Genomic DNA, 19,417 nt, shown 5'->3' with positions numbered 1-19,417 from the left:
ATGTTTTTTCTTTTTTTTTTTCAAAAAAAAAAATTTTAATTAAAAAATCCTATCCAAACAATAAAGAAATAAAGACTTTTGTATTTGACTGAAAAAACAGGGAGAAATCCTTCCAAATTGCTTAAGTTATGGTCACCCTCACAAACACAAACACAAACACAAACCCAAACCTTGTTATTGTGGAGTGAGCCCCCACGGCCCCAATTTCTCTTCTTTCTTCTTCACCAAACAATCCTCACTCACTCACTCACTCACTCTCTCTTTTCTCTCTTTCTTCTATAAAACTCTCTTAACCCTCATTTACCCTTCTTCTCTCTTATTCAATTCTCTTCCTGTTTTCGAAATTAACCCCTTAATCCCCTCTAAACAACAATGTCGGTTTGTAATGGTGATGATCCTCGTGTTCATGATATCAAAACTAAAATTCGGGTTATACCCGATTTCCCTAAACCCGGTACTCCATTCTTTTTCTTTCTTTGATTTCCGCATACCTACAAAAATGCTGCCTTTATTTATTTGTATAATTTTGGTTAATTATTGAAAACTGTAGCCTAATTATTGAAGTTAATTTGGTTTGTTTTGTTATGATTAGGTATTATGTTTCAAGACATCACTACTCTGTTAAGTGATGCCAAGGCTTTCAAGAACACAATCGATTTATTCATTGAGCGTTACAAAAGCAAGAACATTTCTGTTGTTGCAGGTTTACTTTATTTTTTTAATTATCTTCTACGTTAATTTTTATCTTTCTTGGGTAATTTTTATGCAATTTTGAGTCCTTGTCCCCTGCTTGTAAGTTGTAGAGCACGAATTAATATTTACTTGTACTGTATATGTTATGTTCTTTCAAAAAAAAAAAATTAAAAAAATTTATATCTTATGTTATTTGTGTGTAAATGAGTCACTACAAATTACGAATGGAGAAGGGTATCGTACACAAATCCTCAGTCTTTGCACCGGGGAACGACCTAGTTGGCTAGTTGAGTCGTTGTTTAAGTTGTAAAAGTTACAAAGTGGGGAAAAAGACAAGTTTGGTTAGTAATGGCCTAATGGGGGCTCCTCCTTTTCTTCAAAAGCATAAAAGGGCTATTGTGGAAACTAGTTTGGTAAAAGAAAATAAAAAAAAGCTGTATACATTTTGTAAGTTGAAGAAAATGGTGGGCCTGAGAAAAAAGGTAGGGAGTTCAATAATAAAATCGTTGAGTACTTGAGTTTATGGGGAGAAGGGGGTTGGCTTCAAGTTTCATGGGGCTGTGCTAATGTGTTAGTGGGTGTGTATGTGTATGTGTTGTTATTCATTACTGTTTGTGAATTTTATGAGAGGCTTCCCTTGTTTTCTTATGGTTTATGGTTGGATCCTATTTTCGGGTGGACCCGTTTTACTTATTTTGTTCTTTGATTCCTTTTGGCTCTTGGCTTAAAGTTGAGTGATCTACTTACTCCTATTTTGAATCTCTTTCACTGGCTTAGCTGCTTTTATTCTTTCCTACTCACTTTGCTGTCTTTTATTGCATCGGCCCGCTTGTAATCGAGCTATTAAAGACTGTTTATCTTTGTTATTGTTGTAACAACTGATTTGCTAAGCTGGATTATGAAATGTGGTTGTCTGATGTGTAGTAGTTGTACAAGACCAAAAATGAAGGATTATACGAATATCTTAAATTCTTAATTATGATTAATAATAAGTTAGCGATTCGTTAGAACAGAAGAGAGGTATTTAAGATCCTAGAAATGTCATTTGTCCCTATTGTTCAAGGGATGGTGAGATTCACCATCATCATGTGTTGTCATATTAGATTTTCCGTCCTTTTCCTGGATTGTGGGGCTGAAGGGAGTTTTTTCAATCCTTCACTTGGGATGTGCCCTGTTCATTTGCATGCTTGCAAATCTTTTGGTTGGATTTAGAGGTGGTATGGGCCAACGATTTGGTTATTGCTGTCGCATGTGCATAAACAGCAGTTTCTGTCTCTTTCTTTGCTTATCTGTTAATTGCACTCCTGCTCCTGTGATCAGGAGAAACCCTGTCGTCTGTTTCTATCTACAATCTTCTTGCTCATATATGTAGTTTATGCTTTGAGAATGTCACTGCAGTACTCAGCGGGTATCATCTTATCAAATGATTGTTAATTATTAGTCTTCTTGTTTTGATCTTGCTATTATCTGGTATCGCCATTGCTATATGGGATTTCTCTTAGGTGAGCCAATTTAAGCTGCCTTACCGAGGTGTGGTCTGTGACAAGGATTCCCGACTAGGCATGAAGCATGCTTTAGCTGACGGTATAATTGATATGGGATATACTATAAGCAATATAACCTTTGTTAATTTCTTAAATTCTTATTAAGCATATGCAAGGAATATGAAGCAAAGAAAAGTAACTTGAAGTAATAATTGTTAGATTTTTGTAGAAGAATGGTTTCAATAACCTTGGACCCTAAAATCTTTTTGTCATGGTGACATATATGGCTCTTGTGCAATATATTTAGTTTTATGAATAAACTATGGTATCATAAATCATGCTAATCATTTTAGAGATAAAGGGGAAGAGAGTTTATTGTTTACTATTTAGATTCCCCAACCAATTTAGCTTCAGGACAGCTAGAATATCACTGGTAATATGTTTGTGGATGGTGACCTCAAATATGTAGGTTTTTAAGTGAAGTCTTGATCATGCCTGCACTTTTTACATCATGTGTTAGCATGTACACTGTCAAATATGGTGACCTCAGAATAGTTATTACAGCTATCTACAACCCTTAGACTTAAATTTTTTGTCTTGTATTATGCTCAACTGGAAGTTTTTGTTCTGCTAGGCATTGAAGCAAGAGGTTTCATCTTTGGTCCCCCTATTGCCTTGGCTATTGGAGCAAAGTTTGTGCCATTGAGAAAGCCAAGAAAGTTGCCCGGTACTTACTCCCAAAACTTCTTTTTTCTGATAGCATCATTGATTTCGTTGAGATTGTGATGCCCCTTTTCCATTTACATGTGTGCAACTTGCTGTATCTAAAATGGCATTAGCTGATGAGCATTTAGCAATACACATTCTTGATATATGAGAAGAATTATACAACATATGCAAATTTCTCACCGATGTGACAGGGCTGATGTTCATTTAGAACTATTGTTTCTTTGTGCCTCGCCTTTATGGTGTTAATAAGGGTGAACCTGGAAACATTATACTTCTACATGACATGGATTGATGTGTACTTATATGTTCATACATTAAACTATTTGAAGAGGAAGTGTACCTGATTTTAGGGCACGACTGCAATTTTGTCATTTTTTCCTTCATAATGTAAATAGTTATTCTGTGTTTGATCTGCATGACTGCATGTATTAATGTATAGTTTTACTCATCGAGTTATAGTGAAGTTTATGAAAAGACAATTTTTTTTTTTTTAAAAAAAAAAAAAAAAAAGATACTGCTGTTTGGTGGCAATTGGTATTTGATTACTCACTCTCTTTCTTAATCTTTGGACTCTGTGGTTTCCAGGATGTTGTATCATTTGCTTATTTCAATGTCTCCGTCAATAAAATTATTGTGTATGGCTGGCATTGATGCACCATGTGTGTTGAGTATTCTGAAATGGTAATTGTTCTATCTTGACAGGTGAAGTTATCTCAGAAGAGTACGTGCTGGAGTATGGAAGGGATTGTCTTGAGATGCATGTTGGAGCTGTTGAACCTGGTGAACGTGCTTTAGTTGTTGATGATCTAGTTGCTACTGGTGGCACTCTATGTGCAGCTATGAATTTGTTGGGTAGGAATAAATTTATCTCCCTTGATGATTTCTGAGTATTTTAGTGTAATTGTGTGACATGAAGTGACAAGATAAAGTAAGAGCAAAAATAACATTTTTCATCTTTTTTACCTTTCTTATACTAACCAATTTGAACCTTGACCTATGGCTACCCATTTCAACTTATAATTATTGATGTAATAGTATAAATCTGGGATTATTGAGAAATCCTGTTCCTTCCCTCCTATATCACCAGTCAGATTTGTCAGGGTCTAAAGATCGTTTGCCAGGGTTTACATTATTTGTACTGTAGATTTTACCTTAGAATTGTCTCCAAGAGAAAGAAAATTAATCAGAAAATATACATCAGTGATGGCTAGAGATATATCTTTAGACAGGTGGACCTACCAATCATTTAGGTGGTATTTGGGATGGAGTTTATTTTGTGCGACGAGATTGTCAGGTCTAATAGTATAAATTTTAGCTTCTATTCACCAGGAAAGTGATATAATCTTTGAAAATCAGGATGGAGATCAAGCTAGTAACGTGAATGGTCAGATGAAAAGTAACTAATCTGAGTAAATTTTATAGGGGTTTTCCGAGACTGTTGTATGCTATATTGTACATAGTACTGTTGCAATCCTAAAAATACTTTGCTCCTTTCCCCCAAAGTAATGCTTTGATGGATTTGGATTCTAATTAATAAAATGCTCTTCATTGCCTTAAAATTTTTTTTTTTAAAAAAAGGTAAAAAATTTACGAAATGCGTGTATTTCTGCTATTGTCATTTGCTGGCTAATCGGAGTTTAGATTGTTTGGCAAAGAATGGGAAGGGATTGAGTATGAGAAAAATAATATCTCAATTAATCTTTGTCAGTCTTATAGAATTCGACACTTGAGAACACTGTAAACAGATTAACAGAATTAGTAGCACATATTGGGGGCATGTTTTATGTTGCTAACAGGTCCTTAGGCTATCTCATATGGTCCTTATTTGTACAAATTGTGAATGTCTGATCACACCTTTTCCGTTCTACAGAACGTGCTGGAGCAGAAGTGGTTGAATGTGCATGCGTCATTGAACTACCAGATTTGAAGGTCAGAGCTCTATGCCATACCTTCTTTCTTTTCTAGTAATTCTGTAATGTTTGTTATGGTGAAAAGGAAAATGGTAAATAGGGTTTAATAACTTTAATCTTCCTTAATGTCCCACTTTATTGGTGAAAGATCCACATATTTAACTATATAGCTAGTCCATACTAAGTAGCAATCAAATCATGAAAGGTAAATTTGGCCATCAGAAGCTATGATCTTCCACAGTGATAAGGCTGGAGAGAGGTGTCTTGTCCTCTGTTTTTAGAATGTGTACCTTATCTAGTTGGATTTTAAACTTTTGGACCCTAACTGAACACACGAACATTACAAGCCAATAGTCATGACTAGTGACCATTTATGGATAAAAATACGATTGTTTTCTTATGAGACTGATAAATGCTCATGAAAAAATGATAAGAGTAATGTGGCTCCACAGGTTCAAAGCCTTTAAGTTTGAATGTAGCATTTGAATGTAGTGATCTAATGCCTTTATTTACTATTTGTAACCAGCTAGATGTGAAGGCTATAGGCTTGACAAACTCCTTGAAGAGTTTACATAATTCATGAACCTTTTTAATCACTAGTAGTTCACAACAAAACAGATACTCTTAGACACAAGTCACACAACACAATGTGGAATCCATTTAAATATTTCAACCTAGAAATGTAAACTGTTTGCAATATAATGAAGAAAAATTCCCAATGCGTTATCTACCACTCGTATCTTAACTCTTAAGCACATATCCTCCTTCTGTTTTAAATGAGAAGTTGAATTCTTCTAATAGAAAATATCCAAAATGAAGCAAATAACTTGACGTACATAAACTGTGACTATGGCACACTTATACCTAATGAATATATGCCTAGTAACAGAGAAGCTAAAGTTACTTTTTAAACCTAAGAGGTATAAATTGTGAAACATCTTGGTGCTGAAATTAGAATTTATATGAATACCCTGGTAATACAATGGTTGGTATGATACATATCCAATCATTTCTGCTCAAACCAACAAATTATGTAATGGATTGTTGATCAAAGGCGATGAATCTGAATAATGCCTGCAATTGCTTATATTATGACATTGTATCCCAGTACCTACATTCTGTTTAAAAAAAATCAATCGTAACCTTAATTTGCACTAATAAGATTTTGGTATTTGAATTGGACTGCATGAGTTTAGTAAGAGTTATTATCTGTGCTGCAGAATATAATCAATGCTCTTTCTGTTTCAAAAAGTTTTCCAGTGTAGTGATCGAAAATGTGGGACTTATTTGCAAGACCATAGTCCATAACTATGCTCATTTAACGTCATAGGCTTATAGCTTATTGATTCTGTACCCCCTTCTTCATAATTGCATGATTAAGGGTAATTATGAAATTTATGCTTCCTTAAATTTCACCTTGAGACCAAAAGTACTGGGGATTCGAGTCTAATCTGTTCTTTACTTTTGCTATCAGAAATCAATTATTTTGACTTGGACATTGCTAAAAAATTGTTATTTCCTAGGGTCCACGAAGGCTTAATAATTGATTTAGTGTCCTTGCAGTATGATTAAGTCTATTCTTCATGGGGCCTGGTCAATCATCTAGATTTCAGGGATGTGGACATATCTAAAAGGTGTCAAGATGTTCATGTATTTGTAGATATATATCTAGCTCCTGTACATTGGGTGAGACAACAATATTTCCAAGTATAGGGATTTTATGCCTCGGAATGAGCCATTTTTATCTCATGAATTTTTTTGGTTTACATCTATGATATGGGGGATACAGGCTACTGATCACTTAACAAGGTGGTGGATAATGAACTATGAATTACTGTATGTTTTATCACTCATGTATGCTGAATCTGATCTTAGGTTGTGTGCCATATAGTAATACTCGATATAAAATTTTGATAAGGTTATTTCCTTATAAGTATTTCCTTTAGGTTATTTCCTTATGACGATTCATGTTAGCCGACTCCATATCATTTTGGGACTAAGGTTGTGTTGTTGTTGAATGCCTTTAGGTTGACTACTTACAAACCAAAAGTTCAAAGTTCAAATCATGGGGTATCCTTGGCTTTAGCACACCATTTCTGGTGCAACTTTGCAAATAAATGCATTATTCATCTTGCTAATGATGCACGGTGTGATCTGTAAAGACTTTGGATATTGATTCAGCTGTTTTAGATCACCATTCTTTAGTCAAATTGGTCCTTTTTAATTCCCTTATATTCAAGAAAGTTATAGGTTTTGCATAGATGTATTTGTATATTTGTTCAAATTTGCAGTCGTATACTTGTATTGTCAACCCAGAACCTTCTCTATATGCATTCAGTTGGTCAGGTTTATAAGTATTTTGTGTAGAGGAATTCTAAGACTCTAACTGGACTCTAACAAGGGGTATAATCGTCCATTTACTTTTACCGTACTTGAAAAAAATAATGTCATAGCACATGTTGGTATTTCATTATACTTTAGATAGTATCACCATGATACCAACCACCTTATTCAATGATACCAACAAACATAAAATTGTTTTGTTGGTATCGATATAACTTGTCGTTGGTATCATGTGAAATACCAACGTGTGCTGAACGGTTAGAGTCTAAGAATTCCTCATTTTGTGCATTTGCACTTTCATGTATGCTTGTTATGTCTTTAAATAATCTGATGAATTTTGCAGGGTCGTGAACGCTTGAAGGGAAAACCTCTGTACATACTGGTGGAAGCACATTAGTACAGCAATTGCTCCCCCGTTCCAAGATAAAAAGTGTACATTTAAGTACATGATTGTTTTGGCAGCTTCAATGAATCAGAGAACAGAACTCTGCTGTCACATATATTTTTTTTCTTATCTGACCGTCTCCTACTGCCTTGTGAATCTGGATATGGGCTAAAAACATTTTCTTACCCATAACGCAATCATCAAATCTGTCTATGAGATGGCTTCAGCTTGAGAAAATTCTTCGCGCTTCACCCTGATTAAGCAGGGACCGATATGTCCTCCCTAGATTTTGTGCATTATGGTCAGGTTGTAGGTGACATTTGACATTTGGCTAGAAAAAAGAAAATCAAAAACTGAGTTTTGACAAGAATATTGTTACTTGTTATACTTGTATCAGATTTTATACCCAAATTGGGTAATACTATTATCTAAATCTGATTACAGGAGTTCGTGTTATATTCTGCTAATAATAGTCAAAGTCTAACCGCCCCATGATCTCCCTTTGATTATTATTTTTTCTCTTGCAAAAGTATAGGGATTTCAATTATTCAAACAAGTATGAAAATAAGGTTAGAAATTAGGTAATTGATAAGGACCATAAAACTATCCCATGTGAGTTTTTCATTCACTCGTATCGTAAGCTGCGGAAGTCCTATTTGGTTGAGAGTTGAGAAACAGGACAACTTCAACAAACACCTCAAGGGAAATAGATTTCTAAAGTTTCCTATGTACCATTTTGGTATATTTAGAGCATGTTCTCATTGACTGAACTGAATATTTTATAAGAGAAGGAAATTAGGAGCGGAGCTGAACTGAACTGAATTTCAACGTAAGAGAACAGGGCCTTAGTGTATATAAGATATGGTATTCATTATTCAGTAACAAGTAATTTTCGGGGCGTTTGGTATTTATGAGCTTCAAGGTTGGGGCCTAGAACTATTTGAACTACGAAGTTCTAATAATGGGTGAATTGAGGCGAAGGTCTACTGTCTACGTAGTCCATGTCACTTTCTGAATTTTACTTTAACTTGTTCATGTACTATGAAAATAATGGAAGTATTTATTGAAGTATAGCTTTTCAAATGCCCATAAGAAGCTACACCAGGCCAGCTTGAAAAGCATTGACAGGCCACCAATCCACCAGAATTGTTCCGATCATTAATGGTTTGATCTAATTTTCAAGCTCAATGAAATGGCATATAGTGCCATATTCATACTCCTATAACCAACCATGAGAGTTATAGTACAATGTTTAGGTTGAAGATCACAATCTGTTGTACCATGTGAGTATGTTTTTGAAGCAAGTCTTTAGACACTATTCTCTTCAACTTATAAGAACAAATTATGTTGGAAAAATAATTTTGATCCGTAAATTAAGTATATCCATGCGTATTTGAATGGCAAATTAAAGATAGATAAGTTTAGTAATTTCATTTCGGGTCTGTTCTGATTTATTGAGCTGAGCTGAATTGTTTGTGAGAGAAGAAAATTAGAAACTGAACTTAACTGATTGGAGCTGAACTGAACTGAATTAAAATTAAGCTGAAGAGAACAGGCCCGAACATACTGAGTAAAACAGCTAGTGAATCAGCAAATTAAATCATTTGAGTGACCAGCATTTCAACACGATTAACAATAAGATCAGTGTTAAATTGTGACTCGAAATCTAGTAGGGCTGACTTTGAATGCTTATATCTCTCAAACTACAACTGATTTTGAGGTGATTCAAGTTGGAGGTGATAGCTTGGTTCAACAGCTTTCCAACGATAGGTCATATGCCCAATTCCTATAAGAAACCAGAAAGTTATGACCGTTTTACGAAAACCTGACGAAGCTGGAAATTTGCAACGAGGCTGCGAGCTATAGTTCTATGCGAGTGAGCTATAGCTCGGCCCTATGAGGACTTGCTGCAGGCATGAGCTAGCTGCCGAGCTATAGCTCGGTAGTTAGGTTATTTTAGGATAATTGATGGAATATTTCCTAAAATTATATCTTTTCTATGACGGCTATTTGAGTATACTTGGGGAACAATCTTAGGGTTTCCTTGTGTTATAAAAGGACCCTTTAGTTGATCAATTAGATCATACCTTTTGAGCCATTAGATTTAGAACTCCTTGTATTATTCTCTTGTTTCTTTCTCCATTATAGTGAAGAAGCTCTCGAATCCCCCACCCGTGGATGTAGGTCTATTTTGACCGAACCACGTAAATCTTTGTGTTCTTTGTTTATCTTCTTTATTGTTTTTCTCTTTCTTAATTTTCATTGACTTGCTCCGCATTAATCAAACACAATTACATCCATATTTCCTAACAATCAGTTTATCAAAAAATAATTAAATCAGCCAAGTTGAACAAAAACCAATTGAAGAGAACGAGGTGGTTGAGCTAGATACTTAGATAAATGCATTGACTGTGAAAGACCATGTGTACCATGGAATGATTATAAGATTATCTTAGCAACTCATGCTGAAGCATTATTAATATTATTAATAACATTAATATAATTATTCTGGATTATTGGAGGAACATTAGGTAGCTAGTTTAAGCGTTTTCTGTCTTTTATTGAGTAACTATAGTATTTGTATTTATTTATCCACGAGTATTAGTTGATTAAAAATATTCAAATTACATAATGATATTACACTTTAACTAATTAAGCTACTAATCACAAGATGAATGATTATCTTATAGTAGTACGATTTGTAATGTACTACTCGTAATAATATATATAGAGTAAAGTTTCCGAGCAAGTAATAAGTTTCAATTCAAAGACCAAATAAAATATCGTATATAGTATAATCTGATCAGGGAGACAAGTAATCATTCTAAGCATCAAGTTGGATTAAAAAATGGAGCAGCATGGTTAATACACCGTGTATTAAATTAAGAACAATTAAAAATGTAAATAAAGTACATAGATATAGTCCATTAGTCCCTATAATATGGCCTGGTATGGTATTAGTGAAAATGTCAGGGGGGGTAACCAAATAAAAATGATTGATGCACTATCATCAGAAAGACAGGAAATCGTCAAAAGATCTGGAAACTCTTCGTTATGATTCATTTATTATGAAAAGCAGTTACCAATCTTACCATATATACAATTATACATGCATGCAGATCCATTCACAACCATTCTAGGGTCTACCTGCCCCTTCATCTATTTTATATACTCACTCACTCCATTTCATGTTTCTGCATGTCCTTTCAGATTCTACTTATCTAACGCTCAACTTCAACCCATATCATCATTTATAACATTTTTTTTGCTTCATTGCACCTACGTATTACGAAGTATATGTGAATTTGGTCTGTCTTATATATGGTCACACATTTGGTGATAAAATAAAATTATCGATTAGTTGAGCGCAACTAACCACTCTAATTACGTGAGGTTTAAGGAAAAAATGGGTAATCAACCGATAGGAAAATACCTAAGTAAGTTGTTCTAAAAACGAGAGAACTAAATTATTATTCGGCATATCCAAATTAATTTCAAATAATACGGAGTATACTTTTCATAAAATAAATTAAAATAGAACAGCAATTTTTGCACATTTATTTAATTTTGTTTGACATTTAGAAAACACCGCAAAAATCCAAAATAGAAATCCAATACAAAACAAACAGATTTGCCCTGGACATTACGTAGTCCGTATTATTTATGAGTTCCCACTGTGCATGTAAGAAGAGCATCGTGCTAAATTTATTGTTACTGTCTCATTGCAATGCAAGTCTGATTTGGCAGGTAAATATATTCAATTAGTTGGTCAAGTTTTTTATTTTATAAATTTTATTATTGCATGTATTAACATTAATGATGAATATAGTTATTGTAGATCGTATTTTCTATAATTATCATGCAAAAAAGGAGGAGGAAATCACTACTTAACACACAAAAGTATAAAGGTGACGAATTGAGTATGTTGTATGTATGATGAACATTAGATCTCTGGAAATCACTACAAGACATATTCAATGATATTATTATCATCACCACATTCAACGGAGTGAATCATCCATTGTCATTGACTCTTTTTATCAATAATTTTTATGGAACCATGATGAAAATTAAATACTCAACATGTGTGTCTTGTCCTCAAAGGCTCTGAGCACTGTTGAAAATTCATAATTCGATACTCAGTATACAAGTATATAAGGGCCTATTCTCATTGACTGAAATGAGCTGAACATAACTTAACTTAACTTATTAGAGCTGAACTGAACTGAACTGAACTAAACTGAAATGAATATTTTATAAGAGAAGAAGATTAGGAGCTGAACTGAACTTATTAGAGATGAACTGAAAATAATCGTATAAGAACATTAATGTTTAATTTTATAAAACAACAACTTTAATGTTTAATTTTTTTTAAAATCCCATTTTGAATATTTTATTTGTGGAGAGAAACTTTTATAATTGGATAACATTATACAACAATTGGATAACATTATACAACAAACAAGTATAATTTGTACTTAAGTAATTAAAGATAATACTTTGTAATGTGCATAAAAAAGCAACAAGTTACCCTTCATAAAATATACGAGTAACACATTAAAAAGTTACCCTTCATAAAAGCAACAAGTCACTCTTAGAAGACAACCATTGATTTCAATTAGACTTCACGAAGATTGTGCATTACATCTACATACATTATTATATATTATCATAAAATTAATAAAGTTTTCAAATTGTAACAAGAATCTTGTATTAAGATGGTTATTAAAAATAGCAAAATACTCTGTATTAAACCTTGCATTTAAACATAATGTAACGTCACATAGTATAAACCGACAAAATCCTGTGAGAATTTTTATATGAATATTAATGCAAACATCTTTATTATACATTGATATGATCATTCTTAAATTGGTTTGATTAATTGCCAAGCTTTTGCATGCATATAGCTTTCAAAAGCATTGAATTCAAAAAAGAAATCCAAGAAATATTCCACATATACTATACTTACTCCTCAATATAACTCAATTCGCTTTTGCAAATTACACATAAAGTTTCTGCATATTAATAATAGTGCAATTCACCTTTGCAAATTATACATGAATTTTTTCACATAATTTCCTTGTAACTCAAGCAAGAAATGAAATTTTATTTCTCAATCAACAATGGCAATATCAATATGATAAATAATTCCAAAGAACGTGATTAGCGCTAACAAATTTCTAATCATCAAATTCATAGTTGCTAAAGTAACGAAGAAAATCCCATAATATGCACATTCAATCAAAGAGAAATTAGTAGAAAACACCTATCAACACAATGTTTACACAAAATTAAGTCCCAAAAACCCAATACCAAATTACCGCCCAATATACGTAAGAGGTTAATAAGATGAAACCCCCCAAAAAAAATGGACTACTAAAAAAGAGTAAAAATTGTGTTGATTAATTTTTTTTTTTTTTTTTTCTTAAAAAAAAAGTCTTTACAATTTGTAGATGACAAGAAAACAGGGCAAAACCGCACGAGAATCAAACACCAACAACTCGCCGTTCTCCTCCACACTTACTGAGTCATAATCACCCAACTCGCCCGACCCATTCACTGAGTCCAACCCATGCCCGACTCGTTTCGAAACCCGACCCGCAATCACCCTACACACCACCATGGCCCGCCTCCCACGGCCCCCACCCGCACTCTCATGGGCCGCTCCACTACCCGAATACGTACATATTGACGCCGCTTTTCCACCGTTGATCTTCTCACAAACACCATCACAGCCGTCCATCACGCTTCCTCCTGAATTTGTGGGACCCAAGCAATGAAATCGCATCATCTCATTACCATCCGCACGACACCTCCCGGACCCACACCCTGGCCCGGCCCGAGACTTTATCAAGTCGCGGTACTCCTCGAATCGGGCCGATGTTCGGGCCAAGTTCTGGATCTTGAAAATCATCTCAACCCGACCCGAAAACCTTTTCGGACCCCACCTCGTGTCGAATATTATCTCAACCACATTCCTGGAGGGATGACCCACCTGCAACTCCGTAACCGAGGGGAAAAACGGGTCACTGAAAATCGGGCCTTTCGTAAGCGGAGCCGAAACGGTGCGTTTCACCCGATTATGAACCGTTGAATCGGTAGTGGGTTTAACGGAATCGGAGCGCTTAACGCGGTGGGAAAACGGGTCGGGCTTTATGGGTTTGGGTCTGGGTTTAGGTTTGGAGTTATCAACAACGTCTTTGAGATTTTGAAAGCTGTTTCTGCAGCTGGTAGAAGTAAGGAGTTGTTTAGGTTGAGGTTGGAAAACATCTTCAACTGCTCTTGATTTGCATTGCAATGATTTAACCCAACCAGCCGCCATTGATGAAAAAAATCGAAGCTTTTTTGAAATTGTGGGGGTTAAAGGAAGGTGGAATGGGTTTCTGGAATCATCTGATGTGAATGTGGGGTTTGAATTTGTGTCTCCTAAAAATATATTTTGAAAATTGAGGAGGAGAAGAAGAAGGTGTGAGGTTTGAGGAGTGAGTGGAGTTTTAAGTCTGTATTTGGAAGCAAAAGGAAGAGACAAACAGATATACAGACGCCTAATTTTTATTAATGGGTAATTTTCTAATTGTTTGAATTACGGTTTTGCCCCTTTGCAAGAATTTCGTTTTATTTTTCTTGCCTATTCTTTTTCTTTGGATACTCCGTATTACTTGACTTTCCTAAATTAGTCTAAAGCTCATAATTAGCTATTATTCCGTATTATGTTAAATTTGGTCCTATCACATCTGGATATTAGGTTTTGTTTGAATAATAATTTAAATAAAGGAGAGGATTTCACAAATTAGAAAAAAAAAAAAATATTCCATAATTATCAGAGGAAAGGATGGAAGAAAAGAGAGAAATTTGGCTTATGGCAGCTTTTTGCGCAGTATTTTATTTAATTATCTTACAGAATCATTAATATTTTCCCAGTTATTTGAATCCATCGAGTTTACGATGTTTTAACAAATAATACACGTGTTTTCGACGAATGTTGAAAATAGCATATACTTAGATGCAAATTTATTTATACTACTCGTATAATTGTATGTGTAGCAATTTTAAATAACACTTGATATGCTTTGTTCTATTTATCAAGCCTCATTTATACAATGGATCTTAATTTTTTATATATCGTTTAATTGTAATGATCATGCGGAAAAATTACATGTCACTAGGTAATTTTCCCTTAGAAGTCTTTATCATTACTTGTAAAGTTGTAATAATGTGGATCAGTAGTAAAAACTCAAAACTATGAAAATGGACGGACTATCAATTTGGGATAAACCAAAATAAAACCCTTGGCAAAATGGGCAGGTTGACTGATCCCAAAATGACAAGTAGATAATGAAAAATGATAATAAAGGATAGAATACAAAAAATAAGGGTCCATGAGAAAATGGAATAACGAGGAGTAAATTCCAAAATTACATTTAATTGAGCGTTGATGTGAAAACAAAATAATCCACAAATATATGTCACGGGCGTATCATATCCTAGGTATAGTACTGTATATGCAATTATGTATTGCAATTATATTGTACAATTTGTAATTACAGTTTTGCATGCATGCAATGCAATGCAATGCAATGCGAGAAATTGAAGGAACTCTAATTTGTTCATGTGATCATACACACAACACATTCATTATCTTTTGTCGGTTTAGCTGCTCTCATTTTGTTGATTTGGATAATATACGTAGTATGAGTACGTATTAGTTACTTCTACTCCGTATTTGATCATCAAGTCACAACTTTGTGTCGAGTTAGGGCCTGTTCAAATTTACTGAATTGAGCTGAACTGAATTGAATTGAACTGATTGGAGCTGAACTGAACTGAACTGAGCTGAAATGAATATTTTATGAGAAAGGGAAATTAAGAGCTAAACTGAACTGAACTGATTGGAGCTGAACTGAACTGAACTGATTGGAGCTGAACTGAACTGAACTGAACTGAAATTAAGTAAATGTGAACAGGCCCTTAGCCATAAATCTTGTTATTTTTGGGGTTGTGTAGTCGTAAAGATTATATTGAGTAAAGTATTTATGCAATTGCTCGTATATTATTGTATTTTGCATACATAACATACTATGTTTTTCAATGAGAAAATTTGATGATATAAAAGTATGAGAGAATAGTTAAAATTGGAAAAACAAACACCTATCAATTATTTCCTCACACAAGATTGACAAATGCCAAATAAATTACGATTAAGAAATAAAGTACTTTCATAATGTCTTCTTATGATGATTATCTATTTTATGTAGGATCTAATTCTTTTTCAACAAAGAAGCAAAACTTTTTGATAAGAATATGATAATAATGCTGTACAAAATCTAATTAGCTTAGTGCAAATTTAAGGATTTTTGTTATCTCATCCATAATACGATTGAAATTAAACCATGGTCAAATAATATATGAAGAGTAACCATCAAATCATGTACATATTGTTCATATTATCATTTTGCTTGATAAGAAATTTCATGTTATCAACATTTGTAAATTAATGATAAAGAATAGCTATTCTTTCGTTTCCTTAAGAAATAAACAAATTAAATCCACATACTACATAAAATTTCATCTACCAACAATAGCACCATTCAGACATAATCCGGAGTGTGGGGGCATTAGTAATAATAACCCTGATAAAAGTGAATTACCAAGTTCAACTACGAAATTAAAGAAGGATGTATGTCTTAATCCTAATGTTTTTATTTTCTCTACAAAATAGTGATTAGAGGGGCCATTTTCTCTAACTAATTATTACAGTATCTTCTAAGTGAATTGGATTATTAGTAAAAGACTAAAAGCTAAATAGTGAAATAGTACATACAATACAATCTTTATTTGCACAATTGTTTAATTGTGATAGCAATTAAACATCACTACATGGAGTTATTTTGTGGTGCGTTATGGTTTAATACAATCAAAATGGACTATAAATGACGCTAATTATGGACTATAATATATTTTTTTTAATTAATTATATATTATTGTTATCAATCTCGTCTTGGTCATGATCCTAAAAGTTAGACATACAGTCCGATCGTACCATACTACAACAGTACGTACTATCATTGTTGATTTGTTGGCACTGACTTCATAATTCATATCATGTTGTCATGCATGGTGAGAAGATAAATGTTTATAAAATCATTTCAGCAATTTCATTTCAGATGGATATATATATTTTTTTTCCTCTAGCTCTAATGGATAAATAAATCTAGCATAGCTTAGCCCTACTTATTATCCGGTTATGAGTTTTAGGCAAGTTAGGTCTTATATTTGTATCGTGTGTGTGTGTGTGTGTGTGTATATATATATATATATATATATATATATATATATATATATATATATATATATATATATATATATATATATATATATATGTGGTTATTATCAATACAAAAGGCAAAGCCGTTTTCTCCAATTTTTCTCTACTTTAACACTACTCAGCTCGTATTTTGTTAAGACGCTTGCACTTGCTAAAAGAAGGGATACACGTTATAACAAAATAGCAACACCAGACGATTACAGATATATATAAAGCAAAGTGGCATTTATCATTTGGTACTCCATCGATCAGTAGTAGACTATGAGAGTATTTGCTCAATTCATTTATGATCGCTACATAGTCTTATAATCTACTACTCGTATAACCTATCTCAATTTTTTTTTTCAATGATATTAAATTCTATTTAAGACTGTATGTGATTCTTTCATGTAGGTTACATATAGCCATATAGGTATATAGCCTTTAGTTCTTTTCATTATGTTTAAGTTGGCAATAAGGATCAAAGAACCACAAAAGTAACATACTCAATTTACCAAACCCAAATATAAGAGTACATAACAAGTAATAGTACGTATAAATTTTGGAGTAAATAATAGTCATTCCTTGTGTATCAATGAAAGTAATTGTCTAATTTAAATTTATGGTACATAGCACTTTAAATTGACAAATTACTCGAGTTAATATTAGATTGGGATATTAATTTTAATGTTTGTTATCATTTCATAAATAAAGTTCTTCGGAAAATTAAAAGCAAGCCTATGAAATATCCTAAATCAAAACTTAATAATCGACAACAATAACGGGCGAACAAACCATTATATACGAGCTCCGAACGAAATCAAGTTACAAAAACATTGTGGCCGTCCATGCCGATAGCATAAAAGTAGAGGCAGTAGGTAAAGCTAAGATATGCACCAAATAAAGGCAAACTCTTATCTTGTTTTTTCCTTAGCTAGCTTGAAAGGAGTGTGCACCCTTGCAACTAACTAAGAATACTACTATTGTCTTTGCACTTCCTTATAATCAAAGTAGACATTTATTTTTGGACATTTTATTTGGTACACTGTTTCTTTCGTAACATTTCTGTACATACATGTCAGGCCACTAAAAGTCTAGAATCTTTACAAAGTTCGTATGAATGAAGTATTAGATTGTAATATTGAATACTACGTAGTAATATAATTATTGTAAATTCATGGGTTGAGTATGGTACTATGCAAGTTTCATTACTTTAATCAATCTTTTTTTCTTTTTTGGACATAGATGGATACCTATAAATTTTCTTAATTAAAGTGTTAATTGATGTTGTCATGGAAAAGTTTCAATTTAAAAGTGAAAATAAAACATTAATATAATTAATATTTTTTCTTTTTTTTGTGTTAAGAGAGTCACAAGGGTAGGGATGAGAATCGATCCCAAGTTCTCCTGGAATCGGGAGAAAAGCTCTAACCACTTGAGCTATCCCTCACTCTCATTAATATAATTAATGTGATATCATACAACTACACGAGAGTCTATATCTTTATTTGTGTTATTGTACTTTGTATACCTAATTAACTAAATCGTATTTGAGATTACTTTTTTCTTATTTGAAAGTACAAATGATTGAGTAATAAAAAGTCTTTATATACTATATAAGTGTATTATATAGTATCCGAGAACAACTAAGGGCTTGTTTGGTTCCTGTCAAAAAAAAAAAAAAAAGGCTTGTTTGGTTGACATGGGAATTAAATTCCCATAGGAAATTACATTTCATGGGAAGTTATTTCCCTCATGAAATTCCTAGGAATTTCCTAAATTTGTTTGGTTGGCAATGTGGGAATTTAGAAATCCCATGAATTTTGATTGACCTAGGGGGGCTAGGTAATTTATTTCCCTTGTTTTGTAGGAAGTTGAAATTCCCATGAATTTCCACTTCCCCCATTTTTGCCTTTTGGTGTCAACCAAACAACTCCTCAATTTCTCAAATCCCATGAATTTCCACTTCCCTCATTTTATGTTGGCAACCAAACAACTCCTAAAAATTTGTACGCTACTCCGTAAGTTAATATTCAGAAACTAGTCACACATATATTACTATATCAATCGAGTCCATTCAATTTCCTGAATCATATACATTTGTACAATTGACTACCTGTAGGCTGGTATCCAATCTTTTTCATCCTTTAAATATAACTACTAGTAGCTTATAAGCAAACTTTAGTCATGTGCTTATATGCTATAAACAGTGCTAATGAGAGATAATGGGTATTCATGTAATTCAATCTTTGATTTTGATTAATATTCGTTAATCGAGGATGCGCATACATGGAATAATGGGATTAGAAGGAGAATTATGAGCAATAATATATAATATTTTCTTATGGAAGTTTGGATGTGGTTAACATGTTATACAGTACAAGAATAGAAAGAGAATGGAAACTGGCACTGAATTAAATTTTTCAAAATAAAGTAGCACTGAATTGAAATTTCATTATAATAAATAACTTGGTCCCAAAGTTCTTATAAAACGACAGCTTAAATTTGCGTAATTTAGATTTGAAAACCTAAATATACATACTATATATGCTATATAATCTATATT

General features: G+C 33.2%; 2 protein-coding genes across 3 annotated transcripts; one reads left to right on the top strand and one right to left on the bottom strand.

Moving 5' to 3' along the window:
• The first annotated feature begins 162 nt into the window (after positions 1-162).
• Positions 163-8,002, top strand: LOC145597295 (adenine phosphoribosyltransferase 3-like). Of its 2 annotated transcripts, none has more exons than XM_081653428.1 (6): positions 163-454; positions 593-703; positions 2,812-2,904; positions 3,609-3,758; positions 4,777-4,835; positions 6,844-7,044. In XM_081653428.1, the coding sequence occupies exons 1-6, from the start codon at positions 373-375 to the stop codon at positions 6,931-6,933; spliced, it is 585 nt and encodes a 194-aa protein (XP_081509554.1). In that variant the 5' UTR covers positions 163-372; the 3' UTR covers positions 6,934-7,044. The 2 variants fall into 2 exon arrangements, with proteins under 2 accessions (XP_081509554.1, XP_081509555.1); XM_081653429.1 differs by lacking the exon at positions 6,844-7,044 and adding an exon at positions 7,503-8,002 and having other exon boundaries at positions 168-454.
• A 4,977-nt stretch (positions 8,003-12,979) lies between these two features.
• LOC145598961 (uncharacterized) lies at positions 12,980-14,066 on the bottom strand. Its single transcript, XM_081655358.1, has one exon. It carries the CDS (start codon positions 13,867-13,869, stop codon positions 12,988-12,990), a length of 882 nt encoding a protein of 293 aa, XP_081511484.1. The 5' UTR covers positions 13,870-14,066; the 3' UTR covers positions 12,980-12,987.
• Positions 14,067-19,417: the final 5,351 nt, after the last annotated feature.

The sequence above is a fragment of the Chenopodium album genome, chromosome 20 (genome assembly GCF_948465745.1).
Source record: "Chenopodium album chromosome 20, dcCheAlbu1.1, whole genome shotgun sequence".
Classification (NCBI taxonomy): Eukaryota; Viridiplantae; Streptophyta; class Magnoliopsida; order Caryophyllales; family Amaranthaceae; genus Chenopodium; species Chenopodium album.
Note: the sequence above shows the minus strand (reverse complement) of the source record. Positions and strands in the feature narration are given on the sequence as shown.